Genomic DNA, 14644 nt, shown 5'->3' on the forward strand with positions numbered 1-14644 from the left:
GGGGGGGTTGGTGCGGAGGGGGTATCCCCCCTTCCGCCATGTGAAGCCTTTAAAAATTTGAAGTTGAAATGGGACATTTTGAGGCTACTTGAGGGGGGAAATTTGAGGTAGTTTGTGGTAAGATTTTGGAATTTTTATGAGAGTAACATAGTTTGTAATGTATTGTTATGTGGTGTTGTTCTTGTATTTTTACTGGAAAAAGATGATTTTGAAAAAGACTTAGGCTTCAATCTGAAAATTGATATGAGCCAGAGGGCGCTGGTTTGTTACACGAGGGCGCTGCGCCCTTGTTCCCCTGTTCAGAAAAACCCCTGCAAATGTATATGGCCAATGCATTGGGAGGATGAAATTCCAGGGTTGATTTGTAAACCAAACATGCATGTATCTCCAAGTGCTTAGAAGTCAATACCAATAGTCAGTCAATTCAGTGATGCAATGAGTAGAATACTATATGTGAGCCATATCCTTAACCACTGTGTACAACTTTCATAATGGATTGTTCACAGAGAACTGCTTTGTTCTTGCTGAAGGTGAGTACTGAGAAGGTTGTTTTTAAGTCATGTTTTGCTCAACATTTCCTTTGTTAACACAGTTCATGTTTTGAAGTTTGTGCCTTTATCTATTCATGAAAAATAACCCCCCATGTTGTTTTTCAGGATGGTATGAAGACCAGGTTTTCCATGTAACTGCCTTTGGCTTTCCACCACCTGAACCAGCAAAGACAACAAGGTACACACATAAAGACAGCTCCTGTAGTAATGTAAAGATATGAACATTTCATGAAAACAGTGTATAGGAAACCTTAGTAATTTTCAGTAATCTGAGTTTTATGCCATACTCCATGCAGTACATTGGAAACACAAGTCATCCTAAAACATGAAAATCTCAAATTAACATATGGAACAGTGTCAGTTCCTGTTGGGATCTCATAGCTCACAGTCACTGTTATCTACAGGGCCTACTTTGGAAACATCAATTTCTTTGGCGGTCCTTCTGCGACATGTGCTAAGGCGTCTACCAAGCTGAGGGTGTTGGAGAGAGAGAATGAAGATGCCATGATTGTCTTCCTGTCAGACGTCTGGCTTGATGATTCAAAGGTATAAAATAAAAATTTTGTTTTACTGCAGTCTCTACAAATGTATACATGGAAGAAGAGGGATGGGCTCCACCTTTGAAGCTTCCAATACTGTGCCTTAGACACACAGTGGATTAACAACCCACTGCCACTACTGCCTCAAACGGCAATGGGGCTTCCTTTACCTTTTCTTTACTAATTGCCAAAGGTTGCAGTGTTGTCCGATCCGGTGTTCTGCTACTAGTATTATTGTTTTTAGTTGAGACTATCTTTTCCCGTTATAACAACCCGTATGCAGCACTGTCTTAAATCGCTCTTTCACTCACTATCCAGTTTAACGTCAGTTGTTCCCCGTCTTCTGAGGATTACTAGTACACATACACTTATGCTGAGGCTTGATGGCAGCCTGCCATTTGCCTCTATCCTGTGGGCTGTTTGATTCATCAACATTCAGCCTGATATACATCTGGCATAGTCATGTCTCTGGCGCCATTTCTGTAGGTGATGGAGAAGCTGAGAGTGTTATTCACAGGCTACAGCGAGATCTGCCCAACAGCTTTTGTGCTGTGTGGAAACTTCACATCAAGTCCTTTTGGAAGTTCCCATATTAAAACCCTAAGAGGTATGTACGATTGTCCTGCTTGTAACCAAAATTTGATATCAAGATCTGTATTGTACTTAAGACCAACACAAATTAAACTTAAAATTAACAAGATAGATTTTTTCAAAAATTATGCCATGTCCGGAGATAGATTAAAATTTTAACAACATTTAAGTACAGTCAGCACAAGTCCTGTTTTCTTTCCATTTGTTGCAGAGTCTTTTCGGGGACTAGGAAACCTTATTGCACAGTTTCCAAGTCTGGTAGAGAGGTAAGCCTTTACTTTGTTTGGTTTTGTGCACTCAAACCTTTCATAGCCTTATATAACCATGCACATTTTGCTTAAAGCTAACCAGCCTTAGTCTTCTGTCACAACAGCTGAAGCTGCTAGCAAAAATGACTATATACCCAACCTGGCCAAACCACGCTTCTAGCAGCCCTCCCACAGGTCAGGCCCCTAGAGGGAGGAGGCCTAATCAGCCCCTGACAGAGAGCATGCCCGTAGCCAGGATTTTGAATGGGGGGGTTCTTCCCACAGCTTGAGGGGACCTCGAGCGCCGTAGGCGCGAGGTTCCTAGGGGGGTCCGGAAAATTTTGATAATTGAACCTTCTAAAATGGCATTTCGTGCGTTTTTGGAAGGACTTCCAAGAAAAAAATCAGAGATAAATTTTTATTCAATGACAGAGGGAGCAGTTTTTCTACGATTCCAGTCCATCTTTTCAGGAAAACCTTGGACCTTTACATAAAATGTGGACCAAAAAGTGGACCTTTACATAAAATGTGGACCAAAAAGTGGACTTTAACATAAAAAGTGGACCAAAAAGTGGACCTTCTTCCGAACCCCCCCTGGCTACGGGCATGGAGAGAGAGATTGTGTAATACACCTATCTGTTAGCCTTTGAGTTCTGCTAAATTTCATACTTTTCCTGTCCAGTTCCAGGTTCATCTTTGTACCAGGAAGCCAGGACCCCGGCCCAGGGAACGTGCTGCCCAGACCGGCCATCCCCGACTGTGTGACTGAAGAGCTCAGGAGGAAAGTGCCCACTGCCACGTTCACCACAAACCCATGCAGGTATGACAACCTACGACAATGTGACAGCAATGTCAGGAGTGTGCTACTGTTAGGACCTCATATGTCCCTAGTTTGTGTTCCTCCTGACAAGTGTTTTAAGGTGAATTAATCCTGTTCTGGCTAAGATTCAGCCCTGCCTAAACAGATACATTGAATATTGTCTACTAGAGATGTAGCCTAGAAGTCACTCAAAGCCTTACCTTGTGAAAGCCTTGCATCATTTCATATGACATCTAGTGGTTAACTGCTACCAAATAAATGTTTCTTCTATCAAACTAAATGCTGGCTCTATGCATTGCTGTTGATTAAACTGCAATATTCTTTTCCAAGGATCCAGTACTGCACCCAGGAGATTGTGGTGTTCCGTGAGGACATGGTCACCAAGATGTGCCGAAACTGTGTCAAGTTTCCCACCGACAGGGATATCTCCACACATGTAAGCCTGGCTTCCAGCTTAAAGTTAAACAGTTGACAAACATAGTTTGATTTTCCAACTGCCATTCATTCCTAGTGATCGGGAACCATATTGACTGAGTTTATTTATAAAATCTGTTCTAACGGTATCCCATTGTACATGACATCCTGGTTATCCTTGTTTTTCACCAGTTTCTTGTGTCTAGTTACATTTTCAGGTGTGTGTTTATGAACAGCATAAATCGAGAAGTTGTGAATGGATCATCAATATTTGGTGTGTTTTGACAAAGACTGGAAGTGATTACATTTTGGCCCCCCTGGCAGCTTTCCATGGTACTGTAGTTGCAATATGGAAGGGTACAGATTTCTGTTGACATGTCTGTTTTTTTCTTAATTTGTAAGGATTAAATTAGTCTCCGTTTTATATTCCAGTTTGTGAAGACCCTAGCATCCCAGGGCCACCTGTGCCCTCTCCCGCTGCATGTAGAGCCAGTGTACTGGGGACATGACCACGCCCTCAGGGTCTACCCTCTACCAGACGTCGTGGTGGTAGCAGACAAGTTTGACGCCTACAGCAGCACACACGTGGACTGTACCTTCGCAAATCCTGTGAGTTTCATATACGATTTAACATCATTACATTTTTATCCTGGCATTGTATGGTATGAATGGGGATGTACATGCAACAAATTTGATGACTACAGCAGCACACACATGGACTGTACCTTCGCAAATCCTGTGAGTTTCGTATACGATTAAACATTAGCATATGGCAATGAAATAGGGGTTTACATGCATAATTTGGAAGTATCTGGCTTACCCATGCCAAAAGCAACCACTCTGTTGCAAGTAAAACTGATATTTTTATAGTCTGGTATAATTGAAATGGTTGGCTGTATTGCAATATTATAGGTACACAAAGTGAACAATAAGATCCCTGTGATACACATTATACTATGTACGTGTAGCAACTATGTTTGATATAATGGCTTTTTTTATTTCAGGGTTCCTTTGCATGTAATGATGCAGTCTTCAAGGTGTACTATCCAGCAACCAGGCAAATGGAAGACAGGTGAAAAGATTTTTTTGAAATGGCATAAATTTACTACAAACATTTCTCTTACATTATCTACTAGTATATCTTCAACATAATGGTGGTAATGTTCTAGTGGCATTGTGTAGGCTTGTAACTTAATTTACACTAATCTAATTAACTTGAAAGTTTCGAACCATGCTAAACAATTTATTTTCTTTGCTTCCAGCCAAATCCGAGACTGAGGATACGCCCAACTGTCATGTCGCAGAACATCATAACTGAGTTGATGTTGGTTTGCATAACCTGTATTTAAAAGAGTGCCTTTTTTAAAGTCATGACAAACTACTCAATGTAATCGTGTAGAATTGTGCATTTATTCTTAATAACTTGAAATCAGAAGAACAGATGTGGTAAAGTGTAATAGCAATAAGATCAATAAAAGTTGTATATCGCTGCTATACTGTGGTACAGAGTTGTTGAGTACGAGTGCAGCATGAAGAATATCAGACACACATTGACAAGACTAATATAAGATGTACTTAGACTTATTTTCTGTGGCCTTCAGGCAAGTAGGTACATATATCTGCTTAAGATGTACATATGACTTGATAAATTGCAGACCCTTTAATAAAGCTGAGATGTGGGTGCATACATGACAGTGCAGCTTCACACTTTCACAAAGTGTACTACAAACATTATATGGATTCAAAGACAGGATTGACATAAGGTGACAACTGCTAGCAGGGCTTGAAATACCACCTGCATATGCTGATCAGTGCAGCTAAAATTGGGGCTGTGCAGGTATTTCTGACGCCTACCAGCACCAGTACTGGGTTTGTACATGTATGTGGATTTTTTTTCGTTGATTGGTACCAGCTATGAAGTACGAAAGGCATAAGTAACAGTTTCAAGTATGATGAATACTTCCTAAATTCTGACTCTGAGTGGTGCAGGTTATTTGTAATGTTACTTGCTCCAGTGCAGGTATGCAGAAAAAAAGGTATTTCGAGCTAATCTCCAAGCAGATCTTTCGGTGGCCGCAAAGACAGTATCAAACTGGCCAGGCAGTAACCATTAGCCAGACAGTATCCATTGGCTTCGGTGGCTAATGGACACTCCTCTGGCAAATGGACACTGCCAAAGGCTACGGTATGATCTGCTTGGAGATTATTTTGAGCCCTGGCTAGGTTCCAGACTTTGCTGTTTTAGCACTCTGCGTCCATGACCACCTCCTGCAGGTTGTCCACCCCGTAGATGGGGTTCTCGATGCCCCCACTGTCCCTGGGGTCCCCGTCGGGAGTGGTGGGTGGGGTGGTGGTGACCGAGGCAGGGTCCATGGTGCCGGACAGGCTGGTGTCACTGTACATGGGGTTGTCCTGTAGCAACAGCAGGCATTCAAACGTAGTACAAAGTAAAAGAAAAGCATTGCAGAAACTAGTACATGAAATGCACTGAGGAAGGAGAACCATTTCACATAATAGAAATGCTCTATACATGAGAAACAAAATTATGTTTCCCATTAAGTATTAAGTAAGCTCACCTTATGATATGAGTACCTTATGATATGAAGAGAGCATATATTGTTTCCAATTTTGGTTCCTATTGGACAGCCAGTAAAACTACATTTCTTTATGGCTTAAGTTTCTAAATTACCATGTGCGTCCTAAGATCCTTCTATCCTTTTGTGATATCAGAGTAAATAATGAGTAGTATAACTTATAACAAATTAAATCTTGTTTCCAATTTTGGTTTCTCTTGGACAGCCAGCAAAACTACATTTCTTTATGGCCATGATTACATGTAGTGTAGTGATTGGTTTATTGAAAAGAGCAATGAACATATCAGGCTTGCAGTAAAAACTGAATTGTGCTCATATTTACAACTTATAGGATTATACAATACTAGTAGATATAAAAGGGTAACTTACACTTGTAATATACTAAATTTATAAAACCATTGTCATCATATTATTATAGCAATATTATTAAAACAATATAATTTCTCACGAGTATAAAATCACTACTGTCGTTCTACATTAAAATGACTGAAAGTCTTTGAAGTTTTAAAAGTTAGTCTGGTACGAGCGCTAAGGATATGTACAGTTGGCGGTAAGAATTCAATTTGACACAATAAACAATCAATAGTACTGAGATTAGGGTCCAACCCGATTAAAAATTCAGTTGTAAATCATGTCTGTCCTACTAAAAGACCTAAGATCCTTCTATTGAATGATGATTCTAAATGATGAGCAGTAGAACACATCACAAAGGAAGTCCCAGTCTTGTGAAACACTGACCTCTACAGGGTTGTCGTACATGGGGTTGTTGAATCCCTTGCTGCTGCCCAGGTCCTCCACCCCGCTGTAGCTCAGGCTGAAGTGGTCGGGGCTGTTGGGGTCGAAGTTCGGGTTGGAGAAGGTTGCCCCGCCCATCTCAAACTCGTTGGTCAGGCTCTTCTTCCCGTTGAACGGCATCTTGGGCATTTTCGGCATCTTGGGCAAACTCAGTTCCAGTGGGGTGCTGTGGAAGGGAAACGGGTGCACTTATCATCCAAACAGTCATAAACATTTCAAATGTCGTTCAAATACATATATATATATACATACCTCAATGTCTGTACAAGGAAATTTGATTGCTAACAGTGGGTAACAGCAGTGACAATATAATGCACTCCACTTCTGTCCACAGTCCAATCTTAGAGCTACCAATCGTTCAGACTATTGTTTCAAACTTATACTGTTGGTTAGTTAGATTCTAATGAAAATTTTGGCAGGCAACACTGTAACTTATGCTTAACAGGACTTCGGCGAAGGTGAAAAAATGTGTACTATGTGTCTTCATTACTGTATATTACCAAAATACTGTGTGCCTTTGTGTTGAATGTGTAAACCATAATGCTTAACAGGACATTGCTGAGGTTAATATACATACTATGAATCTTCATTTCCATATCACCATAATATATTTCACATTTGTATAATAATACAAGCCAAAATAATGACCAGTACCTCCTGCGGCTGATGAAGAAGGCTATCAGGACAATAAGTACGAGGAAAATGATGATCCCGATCACTATGCCTGCTATCTGTCCTCCACCCATACGGCCACCTGTTGGCAGAGGGAGGAATGGAAGTTATGCTTCATCAAATTAGCTTAGCAATTGTTATGGATGGGAGAGCACAGGCTAACCTAAGCCTGACTAAATCACGCTCCTGGTGGTCGCCCGCCCCAAACATTGCAAGCCCCTCAAAATCTTGGTGTGGGAGTCATCATCTCCCAGTGGAGAGCTTGTGTAAACACAGGCTAAGGCAAACCAATGTTGAACCAATACTATTCAGGGAGTAACAGCAGTGATTAACATGTCTTGTAAATATGATAAATAAAATAGTATGTCCATATGTAGCACAGAAAATTGTTCCTGAACACTTTCACTTCATCCATCTACTGAGATTCATAACAAGTGTGTTATGATTTTCTATTAGTTTACCATCAATTACTGATAATTTTTGGTTGATACTACATGTACATGTTGCTAGAGTGATATTATGTGCAATTATAGTTATACCTGTCTGTCCGGCTGGTGATGTTCCTTTAGCAGAAGCCTCTACCTCAACTGCAGTAATCCCCAGTCCAGCTAGGACAGAGGACAGAGAAATTTTCAAGGTTAGACAGAACCTTCCAGATGTTGGTGCCATATTGTTTAGCAGTCCAGTTAGAAATCATAGCGGAAATCTTAATGTGTAATTTAAAACCACAAAGCTCACAGTATAAAAGAACAACTACATGTAATGTGTTTTCACATCCGATGTTTCTTCTTCATTTCTGCCTAGCCCTACAACGTAGGATTATTGGCAGCAGTTCCCGTGACTTGTCTGTCACCTTTTCCTTTTCGCTGGAAAACCCACTGGTTGTTGAGAGACTGTACAAGAATCTTCTTATCCAGTCTCTTGCTACTCTCTAAGCAGTGGTTTGGGCTTTGGCCTATTTTTAGCATGTTTTTAGGCTTTTTTATCAGGCTTTCTTTTTTGTACTGGTATCTTTTTCTGATGAAATATTTCAAGGATATAAAGCACACAGTGTGTTCTGCACCTGCTGGTAGTGTGTCCTTGACCTCCTGAGCCATGGCGGCAGCAGTCTGGCCGTTCTGCGTGCCTGGTGCATCATCCTGCAGCACAAGCTGTACCTCCCCCGCACGAGACACCGCAGACTTGGACAGGATCGTCCGCACCCCTCGGTATTTGTCCTGAAAATGCGGCAGATTTCTTCAGTGTCTTTCAAACATGCCTACAACAAAAAAGCCAACTTCATATCTTTCTTTTTTTTTCAACCTGGAGATCCATCTGCAGAGGCAATACACTCCCTGATGAAGCATGCAGCCTTGAGTGAGTGAGTGACTTTATTTTAACTTGGAAACAAACAAAACTACTTTCAGGGCATAATTACATATCAAGAAATCTTTGCTCTCTTATTAGGAGCTTTCTTTTATTTTTTTTTATATTACACTACATCTTTCTGTCCCTTTGCCTAGTTTGTTCTACACAAAGATTAAGCTTCTCTTGTTTCTTTCATCTTTTTCTGTTTCTTCGAAAAGAAATTGCAAATAGTATTTCTCCAGTTCTTACCTGTTGAAGATACTGTGTTTGGATGTAGCTCTGCAAGTTTTGGAAGTTGAAGTTGTCCCCATACCCAATGGTCAGGACAGCCCCTAGAAAAAAAAGAGGGCTGTATTAACAGTGTTACTGGGCCAGTGGGCCTTAAAATTTATCATCAGCTTAGCTGGACAATGTAAGACAATAGATACTTTTGACTCTTAAACTATTACAAATTGCACTACAGTGGAAAGGCATGCAAAGAAACCTTCACTACTACCATGGACATTTGCTGAAACATACACCTGTCATCCCTGGCTTTGGTATGGTCAAACATGCCCAGGCACACACTTTTTCATCCAGCTAGCTAGCCATAACCACCTTTTCTTGGACATGAATATTTCTGGCATAGCCACAAGCATTAACTGACCTGCCCAAGAAGAGTGGCCATCTTGGGCAGGTTTGGCTGCACCTGTTAATTTGTTGTCAGCAGCACTTACCACATATGCCACAGCAGTGTCCCTGTGGTGTGGGGGGACTGTCACATTGCAGACCTCGATCCTGACATTGTACTGCAGCACAGATCACAGTCTTCATCTGGAAGGGAAGGTACAGTAGTAAGTATTCTCTTAACAAGCATTCTCTTGATCAGCCACTCAGAATTAGCTAGACATACATGGGTTCGAAGTTTAAAACTGCTTGATGTAAAATGTTGACTAAAAGAAATATATTATAGAAAGGTTAAGTCCCAAGCAAATGCATATTCTTTACCTTCACATTCTCTAGCTTAACAAGCTAAGCTAGAGAAGAAGAAAACAAAAAACCTTAACAGAAATGAAAGTTTGACATGAGCACAGAGCACTTGGATGAGATAGAGCATCAGGTAACAGTTACATACTGCGTCATTCCCACAGGCACATCCCGTGACATCCGTGCAGGAGCCCCCGATGTTCACGGTAGGCCTGTCTGCTGCAGGGTTGAACTGGGACCTTCCGCTGACTGTGTTCAAGAAGTCACTGAATGGGTTTGTGGACGTGTACGCCTATACAATAAAACAGCACATAAAATTAAGAAAGATAGAAAATGCATCACACTGGACAGTATTACATTGTACATGGTAAAAGCAGGCAGCTTCAATGTGGTGTATCAGTAACATCTGCTGCATGTTCTTTTAGTCGAAGGACTTATGACAAGTAGAAGCCACTATAGGACTGAATTTGTGTTTCTTCTGTCATTGATATAAATGTGGAATAATACACTCAATACAGTACGTAGTTCATTCCTATAACCATTCATTGAATTTAGTAGTAAGACAGTATGTTACTGCTCAGTCTCTTTACTCTCCAAGCAGAGGTTAGGGTTTGTGGTTATTTTTGGCATGTTGGGTTGGGTGAAAAAAAATTCCAGTGCAAAAGAGAAACCCCGATGAAAAAGCCTAAAAAAACATGCCAAAAATAATACAGTCTCTTCACACAGACCAAGATCAGATGTAAATTTGTACCAATCACATTCACAACATCAAAACAAACAGCTTCCGAGAAACAGTGCAGCTTGGACTGTACCTTGCCAGCCAAGTTGAGTTTCTGCAGGCTGAGCGGCTGAGTGCCCATGTTGACCCTGAAGGTGCGGTCCTGGGGAAACAGGACTTCATCCCTGATGTAGCTCCCCGTGGTGTCTCCGCCACTGCTGCAGGGGATCCTCTCTATGTCCAGCGCTCCGACCTTATTGTATGATGACATCAAAAACCAATTATTCACCATCATGCCTAAAGTGCATCCTTACTTTCCCACTATCCCCCACCAAGAGAAAACAATTTTACTACTAAAATCTAAAAACCCACATATTACAGAAGTGGGCAAATTCGTCTACCACTACCTCAATGAACCCTGGAAGATTAGCCTTTTGGCTAAAGGGGATCAGAATAAAGAGAGACCTGCTTGGACACGTCTCCCTGCTGTGCGTCGGCCAGGGAACCGTACACCTCCCAGTTGTTAAGGTTGAACCACTCCTGGGTCTGGACCTGGAACTCTGCAAGCTGACCTGTGGAACAGTGTTGGTAAGGTTATCTATTCAGGTGCTTGAGTGACAATTTCTTGTGTATCTCATTACCTGGATGTCTAACCTTCATTGATGTATAGTGGTAAGGTTATCTTACAGAACTTTTCAGAGTCATATAGAGCTCCTACTCCTTCCAGTTTACTACTGTATCACAGAAACATATTGTCTGTCTGGTTGTAATTTTCTGGACAGCCAATTGAACTTAGAGGGTTGAACTTTTGAGCTGGCTACATGTATCTGTATCTGTATCTGTATAGCCGGTATAACAGCCTTTCGGCGTAACACACCAGCTTCGCAGACACGCGGCGCTGCGGCAGCTGGCTATATTACACCGATCGACTTGTTACACCTAACCCTTGGACTTCTAGCTCTAGACATTGTTTGGAGATGTTGTGCAGAATGTACAAGTATTAGATGAGCTGTAATACATAGGATACACAGAGGGATTGTTACTCTGAGCAACTGGATGGATTTTGAAATTTCATCAGTTGCTTGAGTAACAATTCCCCTGTGCATCTCATTAGTCATGTCTAACGTTCATTGACAAATGAATAGGGATATTTCACAGATACGAGCCTTCAAAACCAACTGCACCTTGCAAACCTAACTGGGGTGCTACTTATGTAAGAAGTGATTTGCGGTATAAGATTTCAGTGTTCGAAATACCTGTCTGCAGTCTGCAATCTGCAGATAGATTTTCAACATTGCAGAAGAAAAATTTATACAATCTGCAATTTTGCAGCAGGAAAAAATTGGCACTTGGGATTTGGTGCTCTTGGCCCCAAGGACAGACAACACTTAAGCTCCTGTTCTGAAACAACAGGAGCTTCTTCACTAATTTACATCAACCTTGTCTTGACTTGTTTATCTTTTGTTTCCTTTTGGACTTCCAAAAATTTGTCTTCACTAATTTGCATATCAATCAATAGTTCATGCTTATAAACTTGCAACATTGTAGTATAGAGTCTTGTGTATTTGCAGACAGTATTTCCAAATTGCAGAACAAAATTTTGAGTCTTCTGCAATATTGCAGAGCACTGAAAAAAAGTATTTCGACCACTGGATTTGATCCTGACCTGGAGCGACGCCTTGACAAGACGGGTCTGAGTTGGCAGGGCTGGAGGGGAAGTCCAGGATGACATTAGGGCCCAGGATAACCTCACCAGTCATGGGGAGGGCCTTTAGGAAAGTGGCAGTCAATTGGTGAATACACAACAATGGAACATGGATGGTGTCAAAACAACATTTCAATCATGATGTAACAATACAGTTACATCTTAAGCGTATGCCGCATACAAATATTCAAAAGCTTTTTAAGTACTGTATCAAAGGTTTAATTTAATATGCCTTATACTTATATTTGACAACGTGTGCTGACATAACATTTAAATGCATGTTCATGTATTGATATACTGATTGATAACAAGAGAAACCTAAACATCATCATCTTTTAATCTATTGAAGGTGAGCCCTAGATAAAAGTGGAAAACCTCAGACTTAATCTTGTTTATTCTTCTAGTTTAGACTCACCAACTCTGTGATGGTCAGGTTGGACTGGATGTATACTGATACAGGCTGTGGAAAAAAAAAAGAGGATGGATCAGAGACATGTCAGCAAGTCTGATATGTCAGATGACAAACACAATGTGTAAACTTCAGGACACTTATATACATAATTTTTATCAAACAAACAAATATATACACTTGTTTCTAGTACACATACTGATGATTCACTCGTACCTGCACAGCTCCTAAGTTGATGGAGTCAGTAGGACATGGTGTCCTGTTCAGCCCTCCCCAGTTGCCTGCATTGTTGTAGTCGGAGTACTTGTTCCAACGCTTCACCAGGGCATCGCTGCTTCCAGCTGTCATATAAAGGAAGGTTTTTTTTTTAGCGATGCAACTTATACAGTGGAGGGACAGTTTTGCGGCTGAGGGAGTTTCCCAGAAGAGAGTTGTTAGGCGGTGAAAAACTCTCTCCCTGTCCCTGGCAAAAACATCCTTCGATGGCAGGCAAGAGATTAGGTATAAGTCGCATCGCTCCCTGTAAAAAATTAACGCCGTCGCCCCACAAGTCTGCATCAGTGCATTCTTTTAGCCTCTACCAGGCTTGGGGAGGCGACTGGAAAGAGTAGAAATCGGCCAAATAGAGAAATAAGCAAGCAACAGTTTGCCGCACTGTTCTCTCAACAGACAAACTCCCTTGGCATGCTTATTTCTCTATTTGGCCGATTTCTACTCTTTCTAGTCGCCTACCCAAGCCTGGTAGAGGCTACATTCTTTTGCAACCAGGATGTTATGGACACTTTTTGCAATGTCATTATTACATCAGTAAAAGTTAAAACTTTACAATTCTTATATTGCTTCATATTTAGTACTTTCCACAACTGAGAAAATAAACTGCTTCCATCTCAAGTCTATTCCAAGAAAATTTAACAATCACCAATACACATCCCTTCATGTGCATAACGGTTCGTCCCTACCAACGCACGATAGCTGCCGCATGTATACATAGCGGTCCGCCCCTCCTTGGGGATACAGATGCCAACTTGAAACGAAGTCTAGCATGTGGAAATGATCGCTAAATCCCAGATAATCATTTTAGGTCTTCATCATTGTTCTCTAATGAGATCTTCCGCGGATCATACATCAGTGGCCAAAGCCGTGAAACTGTGAAAACGGATTATTCTGGTGTAAATGGCGCTAAGTACACTTGATTGCACCCCTCTGTTGACTCTTCTCTTTACATAAGCTTGCGACCCCGTGCTCGAAACCACCCCAACAATTATCTCATTCCAGACCGTTGCAGATACAACAAATATATCTCTTTGTGTCCTATACAAAGAGCACAGGTGTGAAAATTCAAACTTAAACAAAATTTATACAGAAATCCCGAAGAAAACCACAGAAAATTCTCGACAGAAGACCCGGCCAAAGTTCAGGTAGCGGTCCCCACAGATGACCAAGATCTTGCGGCTTTTTCGTCTATTTAAACCCTAAAAAACTACTTACCAAGGACAAGGAACAACACAATTATCTCCCTCATCTTGCTGGGGTGCAGAAGAACCGGTATATGATGGTGTAGATCGATGTTTGGGTGATTCGCGATGCAGTCCTTCCCGTCTTCTCAGAATTTCACTGCGCGGCCCCGTACCAGACACGAACGTCTGGAACTAATTACTTTGGACCATTACATCTTCGGAAAAAAGGGGCGTAAAGTTATTTCATTAGTTTGCTTTCCGTAAATGAGCACATTTTTTCCAGTTAAAAAACAAATTCTTTACGGGATGAATATGGATATATAAACAGTATCAATTTTATAACATGTCTATCCGGTTTACCTTAGGTACTGTGATAAAATGAAACAAAATAACAAGCTTTTGCCCCTTACTTCAGGATGGTTCCTTCTGTCCAACCAAAAGTTTCAGCAAACTTTACGCCCCTTTTCCTACTCTCCAAGCAGAGGTTTGGGTTTGGGGGTATTTTCAGCGTGTTTTTAGGCTTTTTTATCGGGGTTTCTCTTTTACACTTAATTTTTTTTTCCACCAAACTGGTGGAGAAAAAAATTCAATGCAAAAGAGAAACCCCGATAAAAAAGCCTAAAAACACGCTAAAAATACCCCCAAAACCCAAACCTCTGCTTGGAGAGTACCTTTTCCATCAGAGGTGAACATTCTGGCTTATAGGTGTATCCATGAAGGAGGAGGTTCTTGGGTATATCCACATAATTTACCTGTTTCACCTTCCTGATTTCAAATATTGCCCTTTATTATTTTCAAGGATAAGGTGGCATGATTTC

At 41.1% G+C, this 14644-nt stretch overlaps 2 protein-coding genes across 2 annotated transcripts in view; one reads left to right on the plus strand and one right to left on the minus strand.

Moving 5' to 3' along the window:
- Window positions 1-5018, plus strand: part of LOC109472238 (DNA polymerase epsilon subunit 2-like) — a 9086-nt gene extending 4068 nt beyond the window's left edge. The window contains exons 8-17 of the mRNA XM_019771870.1: window positions 482-530; window positions 657-729; window positions 956-1097; window positions 1577-1697; window positions 1893-1947; window positions 2612-2749; window positions 3080-3185; window positions 3596-3772; window positions 4168-4235; window positions 4426-5018. Coding sequence (XP_019627429.1) covers window positions 482-530; window positions 657-729; window positions 956-1097; window positions 1577-1697; window positions 1893-1947; window positions 2612-2749; window positions 3080-3185; window positions 3596-3772; window positions 4168-4235; window positions 4426-4441 — 945 coding nt within the window. The 3' untranslated portion in view covers window positions 4442-5018. The remainder of the gene's footprint in view (window positions 1-481; window positions 531-656; window positions 730-955; window positions 1098-1576; window positions 1698-1892; window positions 1948-2611; window positions 2750-3079; window positions 3186-3595; window positions 3773-4167; window positions 4236-4425) is intronic.
- A 53-nt stretch (window positions 5019-5071) lies between these two features.
- On the minus strand, window positions 5072-14017 carry LOC109472326 (protein amnionless-like). Its single transcript, XM_019772022.1, has 14 exons — window positions 13858-14017; window positions 12586-12710; window positions 12376-12420; window positions 11922-12024; window positions 10721-10827; window positions 10350-10508; window positions 9686-9829; window positions 9288-9384; window positions 8821-8903; window positions 8288-8441; window positions 7764-7832; window positions 7207-7306; window positions 6496-6718; window positions 5072-5575 (listed from the first exon to the last, which is right to left on the minus strand). The coding sequence occupies exons 1-14, from the start codon at window positions 13889-13891 to the stop codon at window positions 5405-5407; spliced, it is 1614 nt and encodes a 537-aa protein (XP_019627581.1). The 5' UTR covers window positions 13892-14017; the 3' UTR covers window positions 5072-5404.
- Window positions 14018-14644: the final 627 nt, after the last annotated feature.

The sequence above is a fragment of the Branchiostoma belcheri genome, unplaced genomic scaffold (assembly GCF_001625305.1).
Source record: "Branchiostoma belcheri isolate BF01 breed outbred unplaced genomic scaffold, Haploidv18h27 scaffold27, whole genome shotgun sequence".
NCBI classification, from domain to species: domain Eukaryota; kingdom Metazoa; phylum Chordata; class Leptocardii; order Amphioxiformes; family Branchiostomatidae; genus Branchiostoma; species Branchiostoma belcheri.

Bases quoted from the DNA above. Each gene is read 5' to 3' on its own strand.
- LOC109472326 (XM_019772022.1), bottom strand. From the start codon at position 13,891: ATGAGGGAGATAATTGTGTTGTTCCTTGTCCTTG. The intron at 12,711-13,857 runs GTAAGTAGTTTT...TTTATATGACAG, and splicing joins TGTGTTGTTCCTTGTCCTTG to CTGGAAGCAGCGATGCCCTG. The intron at 10,509-10,720 runs GTCTCTCTTTAT...TCATACAATAAG, and splicing joins AGGGAGACGTGTCCAAGCAG to GTCGGAGCGCTGGACATAGA.